Source organism: Malania oleifera, chromosome 4 (assembly GCF_029873635.1).
Source record: "Malania oleifera isolate guangnan ecotype guangnan chromosome 4, ASM2987363v1, whole genome shotgun sequence".
Lineage (NCBI taxonomy): Eukaryota > Viridiplantae > Streptophyta > Magnoliopsida > Santalales > Ximeniaceae > Malania > Malania oleifera.
In genome coordinates, this window is record NC_080420.1 from 7,591,309 (window position 1) to 7,610,368 (window position 19,060).

The 19,060-nt window shown below is 36.0% G+C and overlaps 1 protein-coding gene across 4 annotated transcripts in view; it reads right to left on the minus strand.

The window, feature by feature from the left end:
• LOC131152795 (uncharacterized) overlaps positions 1 to 18,702 on the minus strand; it is a 23,350-nt gene extending 4,648 nt beyond the window's left edge. The window contains exons 1-6 of one of the 4 annotated variants that reach the window (XM_058104659.1): positions 18,520 to 18,702; positions 18,181 to 18,388; positions 4,563 to 6,193; positions 4,112 to 4,475; positions 3,710 to 3,794; positions 377 to 433 (exon numbers count right to left, since the gene is read on the minus strand). In XM_058104659.1, the coding sequence (XP_057960642.1) occupies positions 377 to 433; positions 3,710 to 3,794; positions 4,112 to 4,475; positions 4,563 to 6,192 (2,136 nt within the window). In that variant the 5' untranslated portion in view covers position 6,193; positions 18,181 to 18,388; positions 18,520 to 18,702. Of the gene's footprint in view, positions 1 to 376; positions 434 to 3,709; positions 3,795 to 4,111; positions 4,476 to 4,562; positions 6,194 to 18,180; positions 18,393 to 18,516 lie in introns of all 4 variants that reach the window. The other 3 variants (XM_058104661.1, XM_058104660.1, XM_058104662.1) reach the window with 3 other exon arrangements.
• Positions 18,703 to 19,060: the final 358 nt, after the last annotated feature.

Consider the following 19,060-nt stretch of genomic DNA (forward strand, 5'->3'; position numbering starts at 1 on the left):
AATAAAAATTGAAAAATTAACCATCACAGAGAGGGAGTGTGGGTGTATCAACTGTGGCACAAGACACAAATCCTGGAGCATACACAATAAGAAATTAGTACACTGAATATGAGAGGAGCATGAAGACAAAAATACAGAATGCCTCTCAGAATCCCATTGCTTTTATAGCTTTGCATGAAAAGATAATGTGGAACATTAAAAAAAATCAATTCTGTCAGAACAGACGGGCATGTCTGTGTAAGTGATTGCCATAGTCCCATTTCATACTTATTTAAAAAATCAAAGATCCGCATAAACTTCCAGGCCTTGAACACAATAAGCATGAGCACAATCCACAAAGTCAAAGTAACCAGTTAATATAATAGAGGGTATATACCTTTATGGGATTTTCTGGAGCCTTAGATGAGCAACGATTTTTCTGCCTAACAAAAATCTGGAAAGATGTAGCACATGTTAAACAGAGAAGCTTTTTCTGTTTTTCGTATGCAAAAGAAAAGCAAACATTAAAAGCACCAAGGTTATGCAACACAATTAGATGAAGGAATAACATAAGAAATTATAGCTAAGCGACTCAGATAGCCTTTTTTAAGATAACAAACATATATTAGGGGAAGAAAAAGAGATTAAAACCTAAAAGAGGACAAGCAATCCTGAAGAGAAAGGTGAAGTGGCTCTCAGTGCTCAATCACCAAATTGATGCTAATTGATTACAACATGCTGCTTTAGTAACACATCTAATAGCAAGATAAGCAACTAAGCAGCAGGTGTAAATGTCCAACCACATGCATAGTCGAAAAAAAATCTAATATTAACTGCAACAAGTCTTCAGGAAAACGTAGCTCAAGAAGAAAAACTTCATCTACATTCAAATTATTTTTAGGAAGGGTGCTTTAGTACCATCCCTTTTCCTTTGGATAGATAGTCATAAAGAAAAACTGAAAACATAATAGTTATCGCAATTACTGAGGCAGTGCAGACTAATTCATCTGGAAAACAAAACCCATCGACATTCCACACAATAACAAGGAAAAGGTGATTAAGATATCCATCCTTATGCATTTTTGCCTAATTGTGCATTTAATTTCTTGATTGAATGGGGTACTCTACCATTGCAGTCCTCCAATGGTCTTTTAAGTAGTATATTCTCTCTTAACATAGACAATTAACATTCCCTAACTAGACAATTCCACATTCCCTAACTAGAAATATCAAAAAAAGGAACTAGCAATTTTATGAGTTCAATTTTCTTATTAACAAAATAAAGTTCTTATTAACTGTTGCTACATTTATAAATTGGATATGATGATTGCGATGTGAAGGGTAACGACAAAACGAGAGAGACAAAAAAAGAACCGGACTTGGAGAGAATATAGTGACGGAGGGTAGAGAGGGGAAAGTTAGTAAGCATAAGGGTACTATGGTCATTGTCATGTACTTGACATAGATTATGAATAGAGGAACAGACCAACCATTGCAATATTTCAACAAGATATCAAAGTAGTTGTCAGAAAAAATCCTGGATGTTGTTGCCCTTTTAGAATCTCACGAACCCCTTCAATTTCGCAAAACTGAGCCCCTATATAGCCATAGAACCTGCCAATCTATACGGCTGTGAAGTTTCATTGCGAAAGGAGCCCCCATGCACTAGCACGTGAGAGCCTGTTGAGCCCTATTTTTGCTCCAATTTCATCCCAAATGCCTTAAATACTTCCATACTACATAATATCAAGTTGTTGCTCATGTCTTTTGTTCAAAGATCCAACCTTTTCAGTTGTTCATTCATGACATTTCATTAATGGTTGTTTAATACCATTAGGGTTGTGTTAGTTGCTCGGGTCTGTGGAAATGTTATGCTAGTTTGCTTGTGACTCCTTTATGGTCGTTTTAGTTGTTCACCATGTTCGTGGCTGTTCCAGTTGTCACGGCTGTTAACCTTGTTTATTTTTTGTCTCATTGTGAGTGTTGAGGTGTAGTCCATGAATCCCAGATCCCAAGAGTATGTTTCCTTCATCATTGTAGTTATGTTTCCTTCATCATTGTAGTTGGATGAAGAGGTGTGTGCAGGTCTAAGGCAACCAAGATCTATATCACAAGCTTAGGTAAATCTAAACACTTGTTTCAATCTAGGCTTAACAATGACAAAGGAAAGAAGCATGTATTCAGGAAGATGCATTGATAGTCTCTGATGTCGAACTCAACGGAATCCCAAATTCCATGGATGAGCATGCATTTAAATGTCTGCGAGGACATTTGGATTATGTCAAGCTCTTATATTCAGTAATACTACACCATGTAGACAAGAGTGTCACAAAGTACTTTGCAGAGATGAGGCATACCCACGAGGATCTGAACATCATGCAACCCATAACTGCTAATGTCCATGAAATGTAAAAGCAAAGGAGCATATCATAGTTCTTCAGGTCCTAGTGGATTTGAGGCAATACGATTGTAAATCCTTGTTAGTGCAGACTGCAGAGTTGCCATCCCTCATGTTTATTCTCACGTCCTTCTTCTTCCTTTAATGCACATTCCTCAACCCTTACTACTAGAATTCCAACCCCAAGCTCTGAGGGCTGAAAAAATTGCTTTTGTAATCACAAGGTGATTTTAAATTTCCTCAGGCAGTTGCAAAAGTTTAAATGGTCATGGTGGAAGGAATTCATGATAGGACCCCAAATTAAGCACTCATTGTTGACAAGGAGATCACGCAATTAAGCAGTGTTGGAATCTTTATGGAAAACCGCCACACAGCATCAATGTAGCCACCACAGATTCCACACTTTCAAGCTCGAGTGGGAGCAGTGTACTGTGTCTATGTCAAAGGAAGAGAATTTCATATCAAGCATCCACCAGCTAGCTTCTCTTCCCATTGCATCTCATAACCCCATAGCTTGCCTATTATCTGATATCTCTCACACTCGTCCTTGAATTATAGATTCAGCCGCTACTAATCATAGACAATAGGTATGTCTAATTTCTTTTCTACTCTGAAAATTTACTTCTTGTTACTCTTGTTTATGGGTCCATTACTACCATTAAGGGAATAGGAACATTAAATCCCAGCTTGGTATTGTATTTTTGTTGGTGGTAACTTGGTATCCTTGAAGAGTAAGAAACACGTTATGGTGGCCAAGTCAAGTGCTAAGTCAAAGTATCAGAGCATGCTCACACAATAATGTGAACTTGTTTGGTTAAGTAACATGTTGGAAGAACTTGGTTTTCCACATTCTCTTTCTATGAAGTTGATGAGCATCAAGTTGCTAGTCATTTTCCTCCAACCCAGTCTTCCATGAATGGGCAAAACACATTGAAGTTGATTGCCAGCTTGTTCAATAAAAATTTGGGCAGAAGCTCATTACAACTACTCATGTGAAGTCTGAATCCCAACTTGTTGATTTATTCACGAAAGCCTAAGGGGCGCTCGTGTTAACTTCATTTGTAACAAGACAGGAAGTCAGGGACACACAATATCTATGCTCCCACTTGAGGAGGAGTTTTACTGGTTATTTTGGCCATTAGCATGTGCTATTGCTATGTTAATAAGAGTGAGTTAATAAAGATATTATGGTAATTGTTATGTACTTGACATATATTGTAAATATAGGGAGACACGTATCAATGCGATTAGATCTTCCAATTTACCCAATTTAAACATTAACAAAAGAGGGCAAAACGAAAAAATCAATACAAAATCTAAATTAAAAACTACCTGATGCTTAGATTTGCAAGGAAGGAAACGTTGCTGAATTGCCTTCCAGTCTGTATTGTATTCCATCAAGCCTAGTGCTAGTAACCTGTAATGCAATCCCAAACTGGAAGCAGTGAACCTCCACAGGAATTCAATATTATAATCTAAGGCACTAGAATAACAATAAAACAACATTCAAAAGCATAAGTATGCATGAAACATACAGTAATGTTTTATGAACAGAAAATAAGTTCATCAGCAGCGAAAATCGGAAAACAGCATGCACATTTTATTCCCAAACCCAGCATGCTATGACTGATACTACTAACAGATTAAATTGTGAGCAAAAATAACCAATAAAGCAGAACCATTTGAACATGGTATTGGTAAGATGAAAATAAAAAGAAGAGAAGAGCAACTCACTCATCCTCTGCCTCAGTGAAAAGCACCCGATTTGCTACAGGCACAGGGGGAGGCTTGTGCGGATAAAATGCTGGATTAAAGAGTGGAAGAAATCTCTGAGCTAATGTCACAATTTCCTTTGGAACTAAAGCAACTGATTGCTTCTTTGTACTTTCAACAAGTGCAGCAGCCAATGTCTTCTTGGGTGGTTGATTACAAGGTGATGAAGATGGGCCTGTTTTAGTAGTTGAGGTAGTGGGTGCTCTTACAACTTGACTATGAGCTTCAACAAATGATGGCAGACTGGGAAGGGGGAATAATGGCTCTCTTTCAAAACGAGAATCACAAGTACTTTCCAAATGACGCCTAAGATTTTCTTGCTTAGCTGTCATAATAATTGAGAGTAAAGCATATTAGGGGCAAACAAGTGAACAAAGAATGATTAGTACCTAATTCCTTTTATATGACATACCTCTAGAAACATCATCCATGTATCTTCCAACCAAATGAAGAGGAGCTACATCCAGAACAGACAGAATGGACCTGCTTATGTAAGGCACCCAAAAAATGCCCTCAGTAGTTTGAAAAGTACTCATCTGCCCATTCGAAACACATTCATATCTTACTTTGGAAGGGGAAACGTTATCAGAAAGTGGCGTTCTATCATCTGCAGAGGAGCAGCCTTGGTCAGCATCAGACATTGGAGATGATTCAAAGGTGACCTGTGCTGGGCACATCTTGGGAAGTTCATATGACACTGATGGATGAACATAAGGAGGTCTAAAACAAGAACTGGGATATGGCATAGTTCTCCACGCCAATACTTGATCGCGTTTATCAAGCATCTCTGAAATCAATCCCTGAATTTGAGAGGCAACATGCTGCCGAGAAGGTTCAAGAACACAAAGAGAATATACCTGAATAAGAAGTTGCATATGCTCATGTATTAAACAATGCAACTGGCCTATTTGGTGTGCAGTGAATCCATTTAAAAAACCATCATGTGCTGTGGAAGACACGCACTGTGGAGCAGTCTCAGGCATCAAATAGTTCCCATCAAGAGCAGGGAAAGGTGCAATTGGTGCATTTGGCATGGTGGGCAACAGAGGACGCAATGGCCTCTTTGCCTGTCCCAAAACCTTTTTCTGATTTTGGACAGAAGATTTCTGACGTCTATTTTGTCTGGTTTCAGGTCGTCGACTAGTTAACTGATACTCTTCTTTACAGGTCTCACTCCTTGAGTTTTCATCAAGGTCACTCTCAAGTGCCTCTTCAATTTCTATCTGAAAATCTGCATCGTTATCTTCATCCTCTTCATCCACATTTTCACTTTCTTGTACTGTCTGACCATCACCATCGCCACCCTGTAAAACAGCTGCAAGAAATTTTCTGTACTCTTCTTCATCGTCAACATTTTGAACATCATCATCATCATCAGTTTCTTGAAGAAAAGTCTCAAGTTCATCAAGCGTAAAACTAGCCAGTGAATAACGGGCCCTAGTGCGCATGCAGATAGCATCATTATCATCTAAATCCATGATCAACTTCCTGGTGTCTGTTGTATTATTCGATTCTCCAACCACACTGTGATTAACAACATCAGTTCCATTTGTTAAGCCATTCTCCTTCTCACAAACAGTGTCAGTCAGCAGTTGAGAAATTAAAACAAAGGTTCTTTCCTCAGGTTTCCCAGGAACATTTTTACCCAAATCCTTTTCAGATGCTCCACAAGGAGAAACTGCACCTCGAATCAGAATCTCCTCTTCACCAAGCTCAGAGCCTCCAATGGGGCAGTCTTCCACCTCACTAGTTATCTTTGAAGACAAATTACAAACCATGGATATGGAATTGATCTCTGAAATGTTCCCTCCACTGTCAACAACATCAGCATCCAAACCTTCAATTTCAGAGCTCAAGCTTGAAGAAGCTTCAAGAGAAGCAGTTTCTTTTAGAAAAGGATTGAAATCAACATCCTCATCATCATTGTCCTCAAGTCTCAAAGGGCTTTCATCTCCTTTGGACAAGCTTGCAGTGACAGAGAGAGCATGTTGGTGACTGAAGCATCCAACTTCAGTTGACAGTGCATTTGAACACAAAGACATCCTGAATAAAACACACATAGTTAACGATATTAATTACAGATGAAGCAGAAAAACCTTAAAAGAATCTAAAAGGGGAAATGGGCCCAAGCATCTATGAGTAGACAATGTACACCATGTCCTATTCTCGGCCCAGTAAAAGTTAAAAAAAGGCAAGCACAACAGAACATGAAGCATCAATCCAGATATATGACTTCACAAGCAATGGAGATTTAGTTCTATAACTTGTCAGCATCAGGATGATAAAACAGCAAACAGCTCTTACAACATAGCAGACCTCAAAATATCCAGCCCAGGCTCTCCAAGTCATCAAATTTATGACATATACCGTAAACCAGTGGTGAAGCCAAGATTCATTATTTGTTTGTTTATTTTGGTTTTTTGCGGTTCCCATGGGGGGTGGGGGGAATACTTAAAAAAGAGAAAATTTTAAAAGAAAAAAACTGATTATTGGGCACAAAAATACTAATCAAACATTTGTCTTGGACATATTACTATCTTATGCATAGTTGGTAGAATCGTACGATTCACGATTCAATTCATACGATTCGTATCAGTCCCATACCAAATTGATTTGAATCTTATTATCGAATCTAAAAACAAATAAATAGTTTTTTTAATTGCTTTTATGTTTACGCAATTACCTTCCATTCCTTGCCTACATCAGTTTTGTTCTAAAAATAAGGAGAAAATAGAACTTTAGGTCTTATGTTGTCTTCACAAAACCATTCTCCACTCTTACCCTATGTTTGGATAGCCTTTGGATTTGGATTTGAATAAGATGTAATATAAAATTTTATTGAAATTTGTCCAAATTCACCCAAATCCAAATCCAAGGTCCAAAAACCATCCTCCCAAATGCAGCATTAAGAGTATAGTGTTCTGACATTGAGAAGAAGGGGAGAAACATAGCTTTTTCAGCAGTTTGTTCAATTTTTTTTCTTTTTTAGCTTAATTATTTTTCTTTTTAATTCAAGAAAGAATATGCATCAAATATTATTTTTAATTATTGATAAATATCAAAAGTTCAATTTTTTTGCTATCTTTTCTTGATTCCTTCCCTTAAACACCATAAGTTCATTTTTTTTATTAATATTTCCAAACCCATTCCCTTATTTTTCATTTTTTAGGGAAAGCATACACATGAAATATGATTTTTTTTAAATGAGAAAATTAAAAGTATTTTACTATTTTGCTTGTTCTTCGTATATCAATATATGCATGCCATTTAGAATAGATTTTGAAAATTTTGTACCAAATCTTACAATTTGATTCAATTCTCGATTCTCAATTACCATATTTGGAATTTAAATTCACAATTTGAATCTTGATTTGACAACTATGATCTAATGTTATGAATACAGATTATCAAAGCACCAGACTCAAGCTTTTATCCATGCACTCGTCTGCTGCCAATGAATAGAGAATGGGAGAGAAACAGTAGGGGATCTCATATGAACGGGCTTGGCTGTTGGGGGATGCACAGAGATGGTGAGGTAACTGTGAGGAAATACTACGCAACCAAGTGATGGTCGGAGACTGTCAACCATGGACGGACTAGCCATTTCACTTTAATGGTGCTTAGGAGATATGGAAGGGAAAAGAAGAGGGCTGACTTCTCGATGGAGGATCTGGGCATGAGCGGAAGATGCAGGGAGTCAAATGGGGAACAAGCAGCCTGAAAATCTGGTTAGAAGCCCGAAATCAAGGGGTAATAGGGAGTGTGCACAACAATAGAGGAAGAAGATGACAGGCTCTTTTTTTTTAAAAAAAATAAACACTTAATAATATGGCTATATTTCCAGGCAGGCATGTGCATGCACACACATGCACATGGGCACCACCATGTGGTCCATGCATGGGCATGGGCATGGGCATGGGCATGTACATATCTGTCACAATTTTTTTAATTTTAAATCAAGCGCCGAATGACACCAGTTCCAGTTGTCGCACATGTGGGTGCACCTCACCTGCCAAATTTAATTTAATTTATTTTTTTTAATTTTTGAAACGAAATAAAATCACAAATGATGCTTATAAAAAATATTCAACAGCTACAAAAAAATCCCAGAGAGGCAAGAAAAATAGAGAAGAAAATCCCCAAATAAAATAGGAGATTTCTACATTATTGAGCGAGAGTTCTGGGTCTCCTTGAACTATTTCAGACCATTCTGAACCACCTTGACCTACCAAAAATGGGTAGGCCACAAAATTGCAGATAAGAGGTAGTGAGTGAGAGAAACCAAGATGTCAGACTAACCCGATTTCTGGCACTGTGTAAAGATTAAAAAAATAAAACAAGCAAACAATAAAGAAAGATTCTTATAACTTATTTATATTCTACATAATTTATTTGGAAAATATTAAAATAAAAAAACATAAATATCTATTTTAAAAAATAAAATGAGCAATCATTAACTATAACTATATAATAAACATAGATAAAAGTATTGTATAAGAGGTTGAATAGCATAAGTTATTAAGTTATTTTATATTTTATTACAAAAATATGTATGCTATTATATTCTTCAAATAGTTCAGAACTGTATTTTAGTTTATAATATAATACTATACATAATATTAAATTATTATAATTTAAAAAGGTGAAGTGGTTTATTATACTATAACAAAATGGTATACTGACTTCAGTATTATTTAATATCACACTATATTAATTAATATTTAATTCAACATCTTAATACATTAGTACAAAATACAAATATACAAATGATCATATGCTATACTAGTTAAACTGTACATGCATTGCCCATGCACCATACTCAGTTTGGAAAAAAAAATTAAAAAATACTGCATAAATTTCTTATAAATCTTAATTGTAGATAAACGTTATTTAAATACATTTTGTTCCAATGCTAATGATGATGGACACATTCAACATCATGTTGGAATCGTTAGCATAGCCTTCTTCCTTCACAACAACATTAGTTATCTAAGTATTATTTAAAAAAAAATATTAAAATGATGAGCTTAGCATGACAACTCAACCTGCAAAATAGTAGATCTAGTGCATTCACTTCCTCAAATGACAAATGGGAAAAGAAAATTCAAAGGTCTAATTTCAAAAGCCAAAGTTTCCTTCAACACCATAACAATTGGAATATCAGCCTAGAATTCAATCACATAAAATGCTGCAACTTTAAAGGAATAAGCCATTTTTCCCCTTAATGCAACTCTCTTAACCGTCACCCATACTTGAGGATTTTGTAGCTAAGTAGTCAACAGTTTGGCAATTACATGTGCAGAAGGAACATATTTCCAGTTTAAGCATAGTATTAAGAAGCGGGCTAGAAAAAAAAAATTAAATAATGAAATAAATTTATTTCTTATTCTGAAGGTGTACTGTGGCTCCTGCCCTTCCACTACAGTTTGTTGCAGCTTAATCAATAAAACAAGTAACAACAATAACAAGCCTCAAGTCCCACTATGTGGGGTCGGTTATATGAATCATTTTCTATCAATTCACACTATCAAGGGCATCTTTTCAACTAATTTAAGAGCTATCAAACCCTCCTCACTACCTCATTCCAAGTTATTTTAGGTCTACCCCTTCCCCTTCAAACACCATTTACATGTATCATAATTATCGATGCGTCCCTATGCACCAACCCGGGATGACTACTATTATGTGTGATTTTAAAAATATGTTGATGTGGGATTTTGGGTTTTCAAAAAATGTTCAATGGAGCCACCACTAACCTATTATTGTGATTAGTTCACCTAAATATCGATAGTTTCTATGTCTCTCAGCTAACCTAGGTTAGGAACCAATAGTCATGGTCTCACATAACTAGAGTAGGGTTTGAGAGTTTGGTTATGCAAGGGAAAGGTATAAGCGCCCCCTACATACCCGTTCTAACGAATGATATGTGATTAGCCTTTGATTACTCATTTTGAATTCAATCAATCAAGAATTGTTTGACTCTTCCATTTTTATTGGCTACCAAATATTTAAATATTGAATAATCCAGCCATTGCAAAAGTTATTCACATGTTTAGAATCCCAAAAGGACATCATTGCCCCACCTTTGAGTTCCGCTGCCAAATTCATTTTTTAGTATTTGCACATAATTAAACACAAAATAGAACAATTAAACATGTTGTGGTGTACTAGAGTACCTGGGCACTCTCCCCTAAAATTTTTAGGGGAGACGACATTTCCCCATCTCCTATCTGTGTTTTCCAATCATAGGGGTTGGAAACACATCTTTTTCGAATTTTTGTAAAAATGACATCAAAATGATAACCAACATTAAGGAAAATAAAAACACAACTTTTTGTATTTTTTTCACATAATAATAATGCTAAACTGCTATGAATTAATCACATAATGCAAATTAAAGCATAATAACATGTGATACATGTATATGCATGCCCACATAATGACATAAACCCTGCATTCACCGATTTAAATACACACACATACATGCATGTGCATTAATCATGTATAAACATACATATTTAAACTCACCTACGCGTACTCACATTTCTATACATCCATATGCATGCATATACAAATACACCCCTGCATCCATACATACATAATCATGCATACACACACACACCAATACATGCCCACACACACATATTTATCACTTTCACCTATACTCACATGCATGGACATACATGTAACAGCCATACAAATATAAACATAACCACATTCCAAGGATGACCCTATGCATACATACATCATATATACACTGTCATTTTCACATACATGCAAACACTGCCACACACATTTATGCAAGCAAAAATCCTCCATTCATGCACACGCATACATTGCCCCAGCACATACAAGCATAATCCATTCACCTATGCATGCACTGATTCACCACACACTTGTTTATTCATAAATATCCATACATAATAACAGGTATACATACTTACGCATGCCACACACGCATCTCATGCATATCATGCACTCATGCACTTACCTATCCTCATTTCCATGCATGCATGTACTACTCATACACACACCCACATATACTCATGCATGTACATTCATGGGAACACCTACAACACACGCACATATGTGTGCACTAACAATACATACCAGCAGACACATGCTTCACAATCCACATGCATGCATGAACATCAAAACCCATGCATGCAGCATGCAGGCAAATATGCACACAATAGAGCATTCACCCACCCACAGAATACATACTAACCACCTGAAATACACACACACACACACACAAAGAGAGAGTGAGAGAGGGAGTGTCTCACAACAAGGCAGAAGAAGAAGCTCAATTCTGTGTTTTTTGATGAATTGATTCTTCAAAGTAGCTTTTGGGATATTAGGGACGAGAGAGAGAGAGAGAAGCAAGGGTTAGCCAAGAGGAAAATCCCAAAGAATGGCCAGGAGGTGAGAGAGAGTCCCCAAAGACTGGCTGAGGGCCTCTCTTTTATAGGAGAAAAAGGAATGAACAAAATAATCTAAAAGGAAGGGGAAAAGATGGGGGTACGTGGGGGAGGTGAGTAGGCAATGGTGGTATGCATAGGTGGGTGGCCGGAGGTGAGGTCTCAGGTAGTGGGCGTATGGGTGGTGTGTCATGGTTCGGGAGCTTTGGGGAGATGGGAAATGGAGGAAAGGGACATGGCTCGAAAGGGAAAGGAGAATGAGGATTGAGCGGGCAAATGATAGGGTTTTACTTGTGAGAACATCGCCTGAAAAGGGGGAAAGGTGGTGTGTGCAGGGCATGATTTTAAATCGCAGTAGCGGGAAGCGGGAGTAGCGGATGTTACACAACAGGAAGTGGGTGTAACGGCCATGAATTTTTTTGAAGCACGCACAACCTTGTGCATATTAGCGTACTTGCATGTTTTAGGCTTTTAACCTTCTTAAAAAGAGTTTTAGTGTATTTTGGATCCTTTAGTTCGAGTAACTAAGTTTTTTGGTAAGGGCAACAAGTTTACATTTGTTTTAAACCACCATTGATAGAAAAATTACGCGTGTACATATTTATACTTCTCATTGTTCTTATCTATGATAAATTCTTATGTGAACTAAATTAATTAATAAAATAAAATACATTATACACTCCATTAATCTATTAGACACGTAAGACATACGAATAATACAAATATAAAATAGCTAGAAAAGAAAGAAGGTTGAAGTTGAAAAATATAGAACATAAATATCACATTACTAATATTGTCAAAATAAAATATTTTCCTAAGTTCGTATTTTTCAAATTGTTAATTAATGCATCTCTTGTGAGTATTTAAAGAAATAGTAAATTTTGTATCATTGTCATCCTCATAATAATCTTTTCCCCCTCTCACCAAGTGGTATATTGAGAATGATTTATGAATGAGAGGGAAAAAGTGAGAAAAGAAGTATAAAATAAAATAATTTTTTTTCTGTAACAGTCCTATAGCGGTTACATACCGGCCGTAATGGCCTTTACGTAACGGTCGCGGTCCGTAACAGCCCTACAGCCGTGATTTTTCTTCCCACCGATTTCGTGGTGTGTAACGGTATCGGTAACCCAAAAAACCGTTACATAACGGCATTACGTAACGGTCACGGCCTTTATTTAAAACCATGATGCAGGGAGAGAAGAAGAAAGGGAAAAGAAATACTCAAAACGACAACGACATCATCTTGGACATATTAGAAAAACTTGCACTTCAGCCCTTACAGGAATAGCACTGTTTTGGTGTTCGTTCATTCTCATTTTTTTAATTAAAAATGCCGAAACAATGTCATTGACTGGCCCCTGTGCATGTGCCCACATGCCAGTGATATTTTATTTTAAAATTTTTTAATTAATTTGACATTATATTTTATACTTTATTTTTTTTATATTGTTTGCAGATGATATTATCTTGATTGTTGAAACTAGGCGTGGAGTAGAATCTAAGTTAGAATATGGAGAGATGCTGCTTTAGAATCTAAAGGCTTTAGGATAAGTAAAAATAAGATAGAATATATGAAATTTAATTTCAAGAATAATAGGAAGAATATTGGAGACAAAGTTGAACTTAATTATGAGGAAATCAATAGAACTAGTAGATTTCGATACCTTGAATCTATTATGCAAGCTAAGGGAGAAATTGAATAGGATGTAATGCATGGGGTTAAAGGAGATTGGGAAAATACAGAAGTGCTTCAAGTGTGCTTTTTGATTGTATATTACCATGAAAATTAAAAGGGAAATTTTATAGGACAGTTGTAAGGCCAGCTATGTTGCATGGGTCAGAATATTGAGCGACTAAGAAACAACATATCCAAAAAGTAAAAATTGTCAAGATGAGGCTTAAATGGACGGGTGGTGTAATGTTAAAAGATAAAATTAATAAACGAACATATCTACGATAAGTGAGGTGTAACACTTGTAGAAGATAAGATACAGGAGGGGCAACTCAGATGGTTTGGGTACTTGCAACGTAAGCCACATGGATCACCAATGAGGAAGAGAGTTATTTACTGTGAGGGGCAGTAGAAGGGATAAAAGTAGACCTAAAATAACTTGAAATGAGATAGTAAGGATTTAATAGTTCTAAATTTATCGAAGGAAATTGTCCATGATTGCATAATAAAGCGGAAAAGGATTCATGTAGTTTTGACCCCACATAATAGGACTTAAGGCTTGGTTTGTTGTTTGTTGTTTGTTGTTGTTGTTGTTGTTGTTGTTGTATTTTTTTTATTTTTTGAAAAAAATTATAATTTATTAAAATTAAGAAAAACCATACATGGGGCCCAAGAAAAACACCTAAACATTTGAAAAAATCCAAAAAGGCTAAAAATAGCAAGAAGAAAAAGAGGAAAACCCTAAAAAGATTGAGGTTTTTCTCAATTTTCGTACAAAAAGCCCAAAACTTTCTCAAACCATTCCTAACAATTTTAGACCATTCCAAATCACTCGGAATGGTCAAGAATGGCTAAAAACAAGTAAAAATCCCTTAAAATGGGAAAACAAAAATGAGCGGAGAGGAAAGGGAATCAGGGTTTTTTCCCGTTCCAATTTTCGATGCAGTGTCCAAGGTTAGTTTGGACAGAATTCAATGCAGAAAATAATTATTAAAATTTTTTACATCCAAAATACTAATATTTCCAACCAAAATAATCAAAGAACATAAGAAGATTTAAAATTTCTAATATGAATGTAACTATACAAGATTTCAAACTGAAGTCATGCCTAAAAATCAATGTCATTCAATGGCACACCAATTCAGAAAATTGCACAATTCGAGGAGCAAGAGTAGTCTAGCGGTAGGCTCCCATTCAAGACAAACCATTCACACAAAGTCTACATGCATTTGGCACTCTTTTATAACCTAAAACCAAACTACAAAATCAATTAGTAGAAACCTAGAGACTTTAATAAAAATTTGTTTATACTTTTCTCCATACACACTTCACCTTTGATCCAACACTACCCTGCACACTGTTCGTCTATTTTTTCTTCATGAAAAAGTTGCAAAAATACTTTCTGAATTAAATTGTTTCCAAAGGAGAAATTGGGAATTGAAGTAAACATTGCTGAGCAAATTTTCTAGTATATTGAAGAGGGATTTGAGGTACAAAGTACCATTCCCCAATAAATACAAGATAGATGAAAATATCCTACAAACATTTGTAAGCACAAAAGTCATACCTTCGCAGAACATTAGATTTCTTTGCAATCACATCACAAGCAAATGCATAGCCTAAAACAACACAAAGATATTATATTTTTCCATCATATAATCACAAAAAAAATAAAAAATCAATTTTTGTCCAATATGGCAGTATTACAACTAAATACTATAATTACAAAAATTTAATCAGCTTTAAATTCAGCTGCATTGCTTGTCTTGCGACTTCCTTAAAGGCACCAATTCTTGCTATTTTCTTCATTTTTTCTCATAAAAATTCTCCATATGAATTGACTTCAATCATAATGTCATTGGTTAAAACAACAACAAAATGCATGTATTTGTTCTAGAGCTCTGTAGCCCAAGTTTTGTAAAGATGATAGATAAGAACTGCACATTAGGGACTTGCTTATCCCTGAAGCATTAAAATTGAGCTAAAGGAGCAGAAATGAAGTCCCAAAAGGACAAAAAATAGATGACAATGAAAAGAAAAAGTGGGAATGCAAAGACAGAGCTTTGTTATGTTGACTATGGAACATAACGACGAAAAAGTAGGCATTCTCAAGCATTAGCCAAGCCAACACAGTTTCTTGTCTCCTTTTTCCATGGTGCAAGTCATTGCTTGTCTTAAGCAAAAAAGTAAATGCACAAATGACATTTGCGTTTTTCTCAGAAGAGATGATTCACTTTACTTTTAGCAACAACATAACGAACATGGTTTTCGCCACTAAAAGCGTTAGCCTTTATTCTTTTTCTTTTCTGCTGTTTCAAGTCTCAATCTTCTTTCCTTATCTTCTCAGCAAACAAAGTGGCACACACAATTGAAAAGAACAGATCTTAATGGAAATCAACACCCACTAAATCATTAATAAATGTGGATTGTCAGTGAATACACATTCAAATTTAAATGGAATAATAATAGTAATATTTTCAAATAATTGTGATTTCACAATGCTTTGAAGATCTATATATTGGGAACCTGGGTCATAGTTCAACTTTCTAAATAAAGATTTATATTTTCCTCTAGGTCATTCTTCATTGGTCGACACCTAACTCAACCAAGTTGGGGACAAACATCACCCCAAAAATGCTATACAATAAGCACCTCAAAGCAACATATTTTCTTGATTTGGGAATCTCCTACTTTCATCACAAGTTTTTAAGTGCTAATTGTAATGGACTTGAGTTTTAACATTCAAGTGATAAATTGAGGCTTTATCAAACTGAACAGGTTCGACAAGATGAGCATTGTTCTCGATTTGAATACACATGCATACTATGCAAATGGTTTTCAAACAAAAAGAAATCTAGGAGGGAACTAGAATAAATTATTAGCCACCAAGTCCAACAAATAGCAAATGAAATCATGCAGAGCATGTTCAAACAAATGAAGAGAATACCGACAAATATAGAAAGAAAAAGAGAAGAGGGAGTTCTACCAAAATGAATATGATTGAGAAAGAAACCAATGAATTTATTGACACAAAGACAAAGTCAGCCAGCTAACCAGCACTTGTTCCATGGATGGCATGTGCTCAATTAAGCCATAACTAAATTTAATGAACAATGTGAGTGAATCTTAAAAGAGCACTCAAAATAATTGTATGTTCATGGTATACCATTAATATATGCACCATTAGCGAAGCCTCCATAGTCATTAACATCAACAACTCTGTGTGTGTGTCTGTGTGCGCGTGTGAGAGAGAGAGAGAGAGAGAGATGGTGGCCAGCCCAGCTTAACCCACCAAATGATTGATTTTCTATTTTTCATATATGCTTCCTAACTGTTGCTATCAGATTTTCTAACAACACATTTGGGAAAGAAGCCAAAAGCCACACCAATCTACAAAAAATTCATTACATGTTTCTTAACTCATACCAAGTGTTTAAAATAATCAATTGGTCCATATTAGATTCAATATATGTAAATGAATAGAAGAAATGTATTATTTCCCCTCATAATATTCCATAGGTAGATTTCTGATCTTTAAATATATATATATGGTATGCTGAGCAATGGTTCAATAATTCTACTTTGACTGGATGATTTACATGTTTAATGATCGACATACATCGCAAGTATAATCAGCTGCTTAAGCTCCAGTGGTTGAATGACCTAAATCAAAATTGCCCAATGGAAAGCAGTCTACCTATTCAAATGGGTCATCTGACACTCCTAAAGAGCACATTCTCAAATCTGACAATTTATTGTTCATCAATACTTGCAGCTCTTTTGAAAATCACCAATTGAAATTCAAATATCCACTGATTAAATGGGAAGTAATTTTCCAACCTAAAAGGGTATCAGCATTTTGGGGGAAACCAATCCCTCTTTCAAATGAACAAGAACAAAGCAATATTCATATGAAATTCAGATATACGAATTTAGATTGTGATTAACAAAAGAAATTTACTTCTAGACACCAACTAAAACTGTCAGTCTATTTAGTTTTCAACTAAATTTCTAACATAAAATGTAGAAAGGATACCTTACTATTTTCTGTCAACTAAATTTCAACTAAAACTGTCAATCTATTTAGTTAACCACCAACCAAAGCCCAGCAAGAACAGGCGTGAAACCCAGCTACAGAAAATAACATAATAGAGACAACATGAAAAAGAAGAAAAAAAAAAATGCAGATCAATGGAAGAAAAGTATATCTGCTTCTGCAAGTGACCTAATTAATCAGTTTCAAAAATAATTTAAACATACGTAAATATATGGGATTTTGTTGACTAATGACGGCCAAAAGTTGGAAGGATGTAGAATTTATGATCATATATGGGAGGGTATTGTAGATCGTATGTTCCTAATTACAATTCCATACTTGATAAATTAGGGCTTAAATCCATCCAAATCAACCAGGAAATGCTTAAGAGCGAGAGAGGGAGAGAAATCTGACAGGGAGGGGCTCATTCGATACCTGCTCAACGGTGAAGATAGACGACCTCATGCCAATATGAGTTGACGCTGGCGGAGGCCTTCAGGTGGCACTTGTTAGACAAGTTTGACGGAAGTCTTCAAAGAAGAAAAAGAAGAGAGAAAGGGAGATTGACGGAGGGATGGAGGACTTCACACGGCGCTGGCGGAGGCCAAAGACGATGAAGAGGGAAACGGCTCGGGGTAGGGGTGGCAAAACGAGTTCGCGTTTGAAGATTAGAAATCGGTTTATACATTTGGGAAAGAAACACCAAAGCAACCCAAAACATACTCACCCGCAGACTTCAATAGCAGCATGCACAAGTCCAATTGTTAAATCAATTTCTAGGGTTTTATTTCGCTAAATCAATTTAATAGGTACAAAATCGAATGCGTGGGTGTCTGTGTGTGTGTGTGTGTGTGAGAGAGAGAGAGAGAAAGAGAGACAAAGAGAGAGAGAGAATTACTCCAGGGCTACAACTACTCTTCGTCACCACGACAAACCTTCTGCATCGCCGCAACGACAGCAACCCTTCACGGCATAGCTCTTCACAACAATGGCAGCAAAGATTTCCCCAAATTTTTCCCTATTTCTTTATGAGAGAAAATCTTCACCATGACAATACTCCTTCACGGCAGCAGCCCCTCAAAGCAATGACATCTCCTTCACGGCAGCTGGCTTGGAAATTGATTTGGGGATTAAAACAATTTTGGGGTTAAAATTTATTTAAAGATGAAAATCTATTTGGGAATTTGAAGAAGATGAAGAAGGAGAAAAGATAAACCAGAGGAGAGAGGATTACCACCTGATGGAAGAGGACGGTCCTAGTAGTTAAGAAAGTAGCCGCGGCCGGCGCCGCCGGCTGGAGGCTCTGCGTGGAGCCTTGGGGCTAGCCGAGTAATATGGTGGCAGCGCAATGGGACAAGGCGGGGGTGAAGAAACAGATCGCGACTATGGTTATTCTGACTGCCGTACGATGATGTTTTGTTATAAATGCCGAAATTAATAACAAAATAAATAGAGAAGAGCATAAGATAAATAGAGATGATTCCGAATAGTGGCAAAGCGAATCGAGTCGGTTTATCCGTAGCAGATAAGCCAAATTATCAGGTGAAAAAATCATAATTTATATTCGACTCGTTTTAATTGCGGATTAGGCGGTTTCATGTCAGATAATTCATGGCGGATAGGTGGATAATCCGCCATTCTCAAATATAATTTTATTAATAATTTTTTTTTTTTTCATAATAATTTAAGTTGTACACTTGTATACGATAACTCGCGATTAGTTTGTGTATTAAATTTTTTAATAATTATATCAATCATTTAATCATTTATACTAATTA